Genomic DNA, 9,518 nt, shown 5'->3' on the forward strand with positions numbered 1-9,518 from the left:
GGAAGACAAAGAGGGGGAGAGAAAGACAGACACCTGCAGACTTGCTTCACCATCTGTGAAGTGAGTCCCCTGCAGGTGGGGAGCTGGGGGCTCGAACCCGGATCATTACTCAGGTCCTTGTGCTTCGCGCCATGTGCGCTTAACCCACTGTGCTACCGCCCGACTCCCCAGGATATGCTTTAAGGGAGTCAGGCAGTAGCGCTGCAGGCTAAGCGCAGGTGGCGTAAAGCGCAAAGCGCAAGGACCGGCATGAGAATATGCTTTGTATCTTTTCCAGACCCCAGGTCCCAGATGCTGCCATGACGCCAAGCTGACTTCACTAGACAGACGACCCCACCAATGTGTCCTGGAACTCCGATTCCCCCAGAAACCCACCCCACTAGGGAAAGAGAGAGGCAGGCTGGGAGTATGGATCCACCTGTCAACGCCCATGTTCAGCGGGGAAGCAGTTACAGAAGCCAGACCTTCCACCTTCTGCATCCCACAGTGACCCTGGGTCCATACTCCCAGAGGGTTAAAGGACAGGAAAGTTATCAGGGGGAGGGGAGGGGATACGGAGTTCTGGTGGTGGGAATTGTGTGGAGTTGTACCCCTCTCATCCTGGAGTCTTGTCAATATTTCCATTCTATAAATTAAAAAGTAAAAAAAAAAAAAGGAAGGGGGGAAATGACCCCTGGGAATGATGAATTTGGTATGTAGGTACCAAGCCCATGTGATAACCCAAAAAGGAAGAAAGGAAATTATTCATGTAATATCCAAAAATAATCCTTTTTTTTTTTACCCTGGGACTCCATAGCCTCAGGCATGAGTCTCTTTGTATAACCATATGCTATCTACTCCCCATTAAATGATTTTTCCAAAAAGATATCCCACATACCATACAGACTTCTTTTTCCCAGAAAACCCTTTCTAGTATTACTCTACTCTTATGACAAGCCTGTGACATTAGTCAAGCAATGACATTCCAGGCCTGGTTATGAAGGCAGAGAGCTCACCAGGCAGGGCCTGCATTTTGCCAGGAGTGTGGCCCAGTTTAAAACAGTGGCACCGCATGGCGGTGTCGTGGTGCAGTTGGTAAGGGGGGTGGGGTGGGAGGTCTCTAAAGCTGCAGTGTCTCTCCCACTCTATCTCAGAGGTAGAGAACTTATGGCCAGTGAAATCATTCGGCCTGACTCTGACAAGGCAAACACAGCTTTGTTCATGGCAGCATTAAGTGCTAATATTTAAGATGATAATTTTGCATAGCCTGAGAATGATTTCATAAATATCCAAATGGACCTTAGCGCAAAAAAAAAAAAAAAAAAAAAAAAGGCTCCTCACTCCTGCTCTATCTGAATGAAAAAGTACCTGGCAAGCAATAAAATTTGCACAGGACTGACTACACAAGAAGGGTATCTGGTGAAGAGAAAACTTTAAAATAGTCCCGTTCAATCTAAAATGTGCAGATGACTATGATTACATTCAAGGTTCAATACTTTCATCTTCCTGTTTCAAAAGAATTACTGGGGGGGGGGGGGGTCGAGCTGTAACGCAGTGGGTTACCCGCACATGGCACAAAGCGCAAGGACCAGCGTAAGGATCCCGGTTCAATCCCCCAGCTCCCCACCTGCAGGGGAATCGCTTCGCAGGCAGTGAAGCAGGTCTGCAGGTGTCTGTCTTTCCCCCTCTCTGTCTTCCCCTCCTCTCTCCATTTCTCTCTGTCCTATCCAACAAAGAACGATATCAATAACAACAATAATAAACAAAACAAGGCTGCAACAAAAGGGGGGAAAAAAGAATTACTCAGAAACTCAAAGGGTAAAACACACTAAATGATAGCCTAAAAGACAGAACCAGAATTTGTATTTAAATTGTTAAAATTGATAAAAATAATTGTTGATTATGCTTGCCTCATTGTATAAACAATTCTCTAAAATGTAATTAGTCCGACTGATTTTTAATCCATTACAAACCATGATTTTTTAAAAGAACACAGTAGAAAAATTTTTTAGGGGCCAGGTGATGGCTTACCTGGTTGAGTGCACATGTTACAACGTGTAAGGACCCAAGTTCAAGCCCGCTGTCCCCATCTGCAGGATGGAAGCTTCATGAGTGGTGAAGCAGAGCTGCAGGTTTCTCTCTGTCTCTCTTCCTCTCTAAACCACCCTTCCTTTCAATATCTGGCTGCCTCTATCCAAAAAATAAATAAAGATAATAAAAAAATTAAAAGGAAATCATTTCAGAAAGCACAAAAAAAGTCATGGATATAATCTTGTCTCTACTTGTTCTGTTTTCCAAATGCATACTCTCTAAAGGAATCTAAGAATTCCCTTTGCTACTTAACTTCTGCCCTAAGTGAGCCACCTGACAACAGACCACATACACCCCAAAACATTTTTCCCACATGCTTACTAGCTCTGGAGTTCCTCTCATCTGTCACTACAGCTTAACGGAAGTAACTAACAGTTCAGTTACCCAAGTAACAGTACTGAAACCTAACCAAGTCTGTATTAGTACACAGTCATTACAATCTCACTCTATTTGTGACATTAAGTAAAAAGCCAAGCCTTCTTTCCGCTCTATTTAAATTACCACTGCAACTTCTACGGCTCAACTTAAAAACACATTGATAAAATTCTGATTTTCTCTTTCATGATTTTTTCCTTCACTTTTTCAAATAACGCTACAACAAGCTGAAAAGTATGCTATTTAACAGGAACAGGTATTTAAAATCTTAGCATGATTTTTTTTTTTAAAGTTGTGAAACAGGTACAATAAAAGGAAACACCAAAGGTGGTGGAACTTTTATATCGTAACTATATCATTGTCAATTATCTCACTTTCATAACAGTTTTATAACATGTTATCATTGTGTAAAACCTGGTAAAGCATACATGTGGTCTCTATATTCTTACAACTGCATATTAATCTACAATTTTCTATTTTCTGCCTGTTAATCTACAATTTTTTAGCACTGGGGTGCACCTGGTTGAGCGCACGCATTTCAGCGCACAAGGAGCTGGGTTCAAGGCCTGGTCCCCAACTGCAAGGGGAAAGCTTCACAACTGGTGAAACAGTGCTGCTTGTCTGTCTGTCTGTCTCTCTCTCTCTCCTTTCAATTTCTGTCTCTATCCAAAAATAAGTAAGTTAAAATACAATTTAAAATATTTAAGAAAGGTTTAGTGCTGTAAGAAACAGCAACAGACTTACATGCCTGAGGTGCCAGCATCACCAGGAGGCAGAGCTGAGCACTCCTCTAATTTACAAAGAAAGGGGCCTGGCGGTAGCATAGGGAGTTAAGCACAAGGACCGGTTCAAGACCCGGCTCCCCACCTGCAGGGGAGTCACTTCACAGGCGGTGAAGCAGGTCTGCAGGTGTCTGTCTTTCTCTCCCCCTCTCTGTCTTCCCCTCCTCTCTCCTTTTCTCTCTGTCCTATCCAACAATGACGACAGCAATAATAACAACAACGATAAACAAGGGCAACAAAAGGAAAAAAAAAAAAAGCCTCCAGGAGCAGTGGATTTGTAGTGCAGCTAATAACCCTGGAGGAAGGAAAATAAAATAAAATAAAATAATTTAAAAAGAAAAAACAAAACAAGGGAAAAGGTTACTTTACTTTAACTTAAAAATTATGTAAGAGCAATTTAGGGATAATTCATTTTTATGGCCTTATGAGTATTTTCAAGAAGCTTTTTTAAAACAACTGAAAATAAGCACTGCAAAAAAAATTGATCAGAAATTAAAGAATGACAAATTACATTTACTTTCAAATTTAAGAGCTCAAATATTGTTCTCACAATTGTTTCCCAAAATCTCAGCAAGCAAAGAAAAATCACATGATACATTACAAAACTCTGGTTTAATTACAGAAAAGTAAGGCTGTACTCATCTTACTAGAAATACCAGGGGCAAAGTAGGCTTGAAGGACAAAGACATCCACTCCCTTCTAACATCTCTCATTAGTTTGATTCACAGCGACAAAATTCCAGGTATCATCCGCAAACATTTAATTTTAATTAAAACTAAAACTTAGTTCTAGTAAACTAAACCCCTGAAGTTGTGAAGTTGGAATCGCAGCGGATGGAAGCACCTGAAGCGCCTGAACTTCCGTCAATCTTTCCTCGAGTCTTCCTCATAACCTGCCCTAACCGTGGGGGGGCTCTCTCAAGGTCAGACTTCCCGACTCCATGCAGATTCCTAGTCTGCCTATCACGCAGAGAGCTGGCACTGCGGCAGACTCCAGACAAACAGTGGTAAAAAACATTCATCTTTCCAAGGTGTCATCTACCTGTTTGATTTGGGGAAAGGATTTTTTTTAAATAACATCACGGAGGTCAGGAGAAAGTCCACCCTGAGGAGCACCCACGTTAGCATCCATGAGGCCCTGGGTTCAAGATCCAAGGCCACATGGGACATCATGGATAGATAGTACCAGATTCCATGGATGGGCTTGGTCTGGGAAGGATGGAAGGAAGAGAGGAAGGTAGACATCACACATGCACAGGGCCCTGGGTTCAATCCTCAGTGTCACAAAAAGGAATAGGGAACACACTACATACGACAGGATAGAGGCACATGCTTTCATATTAAAAAAAAAAAAATTGAAGTTTTCTACATTGTTTATCAAAAAAAAAAAAAAAAAAAAAAAAGCCCACTGTGAAATTAAGTCATCCTCAAAAAAAGACAAATAGTCATCAAAAAAGACTATTATACTATACCATTCTGGTTTTCATGAGGCAAAAACGCCTGGTGTTTTACAAACATTATTCAAGAAACTGCTAATTTTTAAAGCATTTCTTTAAAAACCAAGAATAAAGCTTTAGCTCTTTATATGCTACAAACAGGCACTAAGTCACATTACTAATTCTTTGAAATGGACAAAGATTATTCAAATGTCAATAGTATATAAAGTATGTTAAATGAAACACTGTCATGCCAATTTCTTTTATTAGACATTCTCTTTCAGATAAGGAATTATTATAAGAATCATATCTTTCCATATATTCTAAAAAAAAACAAAATTCCCTTCCAAAAAAGTGTGATTCTGTTCAATCATCATTCAAAGTCATAGTCTTCTGTCTCAATCTAGCACTTAAAACAAATCACAGAAATAAGTACCAAATATAGGTAAACAGCTCAAACTTTCAATGGGTAAAGAACACACCTATCAGTTAAAAAAAAAAAAAATGACAAAAGTCTACTTTAAAAATACTATGACCAACTCTATAATGCAGAAAAAAATTTTTTTTCTTTGTATGACATAATTTCTGAAGAGAAACTGACACAACATGTCCAATGCCATGTTTAAAATATACACCCAGTTCCCACATACTTTTTAATGCCTCACACTATCTAAATAACACCGTCTTAATTTTCACAAAGCACGCATATGGGATGGGAGAAGGGGCTGGGTGGTGGCACACCTGGCAGAGCACACATTACAATGGAATGGGGGATAGCAGTCATTACGCAAACTGGCTTTCATGCTTGCAGTACTGAAGCTGCAGGTTCAATCCCTGCATATCATCAGAAACCACAGAGCTGAGCACTGCTCTAGTTTAAAAAAAAAGTAAAAAAAAAGAAAAAAAGACAGACATAGAAGTGCTCTTATTCTGAAATCAAAATGCAGTTCTGATAGTCACATCTCAAAATTCATGTCACCAATGACATTTTTCACAATTCAAGTAAAAACAATTTGAAACAACAATATGACTACTCAGCTAATGAAACGTAGTAAGCATCTATTATATATTAGAAAAAGTAAATTTGAAAGTTCTGATAATGAATCATTTGCTGCAAAAACTGAGATGTAAAAAAAAGTAGTAAATGCAATATAATGTTCTTCTATGTTAATAATCTTCTTCCCCTCTTAATTCAAAAATGACAATTTTCAAATGATCACCGATAAAAGGAAGGTGGGAAATGAGTTGGGAGTCTGGCTGACATTTCCTCTAGATTAAGGGTAATATTAGCTAGCCTTTAAGACATTTAAAATCCAAAATGCTTTTACTTCACTGATTTGAAATGATAAACTACAACTCATCACTCAAAATTAGTTTTAATATATTATTGTGTGGTTTTTAAATAGAGAAATTCCTTAATAGTAAGGTGATATAAAGTGTTAGTTTGTTTAAGAAATTAGCCCTTTTTTCTGATACTTGCTCTTAGTAACAGTTGATACAAACCATTATTCTACCAAGGGAACCCAAAGATCTGATAACTGGTTTCTTAAGATGATACGGTCACAGCTTTAATTTTTGTTTACTTTGGCATCTCTGAGCACTAACGAATAAATCCAAGTGAAAAGCTACCTTCTTGCTCTAAACATTATCCTAATGAAATCTGAATGGAGGGCAGATTTCAGTTCAGCCAAGTACTTGAAAAAAAAAAAAAATCTAGCTTTCTACTTCTAACACTTAACAGCCTAGCATGTGTTATATTGATATTTTTAAGTAACTGTCCACAGAATTGGTAACTTGAGGCCTTCCCAAGGCTAATAGCTTTCTTTTAAACTAAAATCTTAAGAGCTGCTTGACTCAATTCTACTTTCCATATGCATATATTAAATAATATTAGTTTCTCAATCTCTAGAACCCACTGTTTAATAAAAAAAAAAAAAAGCTGAAAAATTAAACACACCTGTTTAAATGAACATAAAAAATGGACTGCACTTAAAGCATGCAGCATTTTCTCCTGGTACTTTTCTTAGTCATGATCTAACTCGTTGTACTCATATAACACAATCTTCACTTTTAGAATTCAGAGAAACGAGAACTGTAAATCCGTACTGGAATTCTTACAGAAATATCAAAGGTGCCCTCCTTGCAGCAGGCAACTCTGGCTTGTCTACAATGCTAAATTCCACTAAAAAACTGCATGAAGCTATTAAAACACTTCATATTTTTCTACTAACATGTATCACAACACCAAACCAAGAGCTTCTGATTTCAGTCATCATCTTACCTGATCCACTGAACTGACTGCTTCCCAGTGTGGTTGGTCTGGTTTTCCCACTATTAACAGGTGGGGAAAACATCTGCAAAATAGTCCAAACACATCTTATTAGTTCTAAAATTCTTCTAGTAAGACTGCAAACAAAATGTCCAACCCGAGTCATGGTTAATTACTGTATTTCAGGAGAGAGTTAACATAAAATTTCATCTATGTTCAGATTCAGAAAGGTAAACACAAAACTATTCCCCAAGAATTACTTGGAAATCTGGGTTAGATTCTGTTCTGAAAATCCAGTCGCTTAAATGAAAGAGCTTATATGGTTCGACTTAAATGGTAAAAACAATCTTTGAATCTCAATCAATGCGATTCATTTGCACAATCACAAGTCCAGCCAGGGACATCATTCTATACGGTAAGGAGTCACTATAACAGTTTTATCATGCAGGTACGAGTCCTGCCTCCAACAGTTCAGAAAGCAAGTCGACTAACTAGGGCAAAGAGGATTGGTCTGAAGCTTCGAGTCACTCGGCTATTAAACATGTCTAAAAAAAAAAAAAAATTATTTTTTAAATACAGTGTATCTGTATATATCAACTGTATAGGTAATGTAAGCATTCCATGTATCTTCAAAGTGTTCAAACTCGAAAGACTTGCAACAATTCTAGCCCACTGTGGGCTTTCTTACAACTGACATCTTTCAGACGCCATCAACGACATACATCCCATCTGGGGTAACGGAAATGGGGAGGACAGTAGAAGACAAAACTAAAATAAATAAATAAAAAATAAATTTAAAAAAAAAAATTAAAAAGTCGGTTGATAGCAAGCACAGACACAGACACAGACACAGACACAGACACACACACACACACACACACACACTCACACACCTCCCCGGGCGCCAACCAGTGGGCACCCCCGCCCTCCCGGCCATGAAAAGTCTGGACGGCGCATCCAAGTTGAGGCGTCCGGCCGGCGGGCTGAGTCCCGGGCCGGGAGCAGATGGCAGTCACGCCGCTGGGCCTCCACACCCCCCTCCGCCTCCGCCCGGTTCCTTTCTTCCTGCCCCGGGTCGCGTCAACCTCGGCGGAGCGCGGGGACCCCCCCCCCAGCCCCCCGAGCCCCCCGGGGAAGGGGGCGCCTACCGCGCTGAAGTCCAGCAGGTCGCTGAGCTCCTTGTCGGTGCCGATCGCGGCCATGCGCTGCTGCTGGGGGTTCATCTTCGCTCACTTGTAGCCAGTCCTGGGGGAGGGCAGGGCAGGGGGCTGAGCGCGAGCCGCCGGGCCGGGGGGAGGCGGCAGGGCCCCGGGACCCCCCCCGCCCCCGCCCCCGCCCCCGCCCCCGCCCCGCGCGCGCCAGGCTCCCCCGCAGCCCGCGAGCAACTCCCGCCGCTGCCCCAAGTTGCCCGGCCCGGCCCGGCCCGGCCCGGCGCGCGGAGCTTCCCGGGGGCGGCGCGGAGCTTCCCGGGGGCCGAGCGGCGCGGCAACAATGGGGCTGACAAGTTGCCGGGAGCGCGGCGCCCGCAGGCCCGCCCCGCCGCCGCCCCGCCGCCGCCCCGCCGCCGCCCCGCCATGCCCGGCCGGGCCCCGGGAGTCGGCCCGCGCCCCCCCGGCAGCCGGACGTCGGCGCCCGGACAGACAACTCGCGGGGCCCCGCGCCCGCCCGCCGCCTCCCGGCCGCCCGGCCCGCGACCTGCCGAACAATGAGCCGCGCTCCGCAGCCCCGGAGCCCGCGACCAGCGCCCGCGGGGAGCGCAGGCCCGGCCGCCCGCCCGCCACGCCGCCCAACTTGGAGGGAGCCCCGGGGCGGGCGCCGCGCTACAAAGGGGCGCGGGGCGCGGGGCGCGGGGCGGGGAGCCGGGGCGGCACGCGGGGTCGTGCGGGAGGAGGAGGAGGAGGAGGAGGAGGAGGAGGGGGCGCCCCGGCCCCGGCCCCCGCCCCGGCCCCCGCCCCGCCCGCCCGCGGTTACCTGCCGCCCCGGCTCCGCATCCACCAGCCCGATGAAAGTTCACTCCGGCCGGGAGAGCGGCTCGGGCTTCCCCTCCCGCCGCCCCGCGCCCGGCTCACCTGAAGCCCCGCGCGAGCCGGAGGTGCGGGCGGGGAGGCGGCGGTCGGGCCTGGCCGCCCCTCGCTGCCGGGGCGGGTGGCGGTGCCCCCGAGGCCAACTTGCGGGGCTCGTCAGGCGGACATTTTCCGCCGGGGCGGCCGCAGCACCGCGCTCCGCTCGGCCGCGGATCCCTCCGCGCCGGGAAGAGCCCGGCGTTAACCCCTGGCTGCCCGGCGCGCCCGCCGTCGCCTCGGCCGCCGAGGAAGTGGGGCGGCGGGGAGGCGGGGAGGAGCCGGCCCGGGCGGGGAGGGGCCGCGGCCGCGCTGGGGGACAAAGCCCGCGGGAGGAGGGAGGGACGGAGGGAGGGAGGGACGGAGGGAGGAGGGCGGGGCGGGGCGGGGCGGGCAGGGGCCCCGGGGAGCCCAGCGGGCTGAGCTGGGCCCGCGGCGCCGCGTCCCGCCAGGCCCGGCCCGGCCCGCCCCGCTGGGGCTCCGGAGCGCAGCGGCGGACACCGAGGCCGCGCTCCCCGGACAGACAG

General features: G+C 46.2%; 1 protein-coding gene across 2 annotated transcripts in view; it reads right to left on the reverse strand.

Annotated features, from left to right (window-relative positions):
* Positions 1-9,228, reverse strand: part of TCF12 (transcription factor 12) — a 296,687-nt gene extending 287,459 nt beyond the window's left edge. The window contains exons 1-3 of one of the 2 annotated variants that reach the window (XM_060178210.1): positions 9,001-9,228; positions 8,080-8,176; positions 6,944-7,016 (exon numbers count right to left, since the gene is read on the reverse strand). In XM_060178210.1, coding sequence (XP_060034193.1) covers positions 6,944-7,016; positions 8,080-8,154 — 148 coding nt within the window. In that variant the 5' untranslated portion in view covers positions 8,155-8,176; positions 9,001-9,228. The remainder of the gene's footprint in view (positions 1-6,943; positions 7,017-8,079; positions 8,177-9,000) is intronic. The other variant, XM_060178211.1, reaches the window with a different exon arrangement.
* Between the last annotated feature and the right edge of the window lie 290 nt (positions 9,229-9,518).

This window comes from Erinaceus europaeus, chromosome 18, assembly GCF_950295315.1.
Source record: "Erinaceus europaeus chromosome 18, mEriEur2.1, whole genome shotgun sequence".
NCBI lineage: Eukaryota > Metazoa > Chordata > Mammalia > Eulipotyphla > Erinaceidae > Erinaceus > Erinaceus europaeus.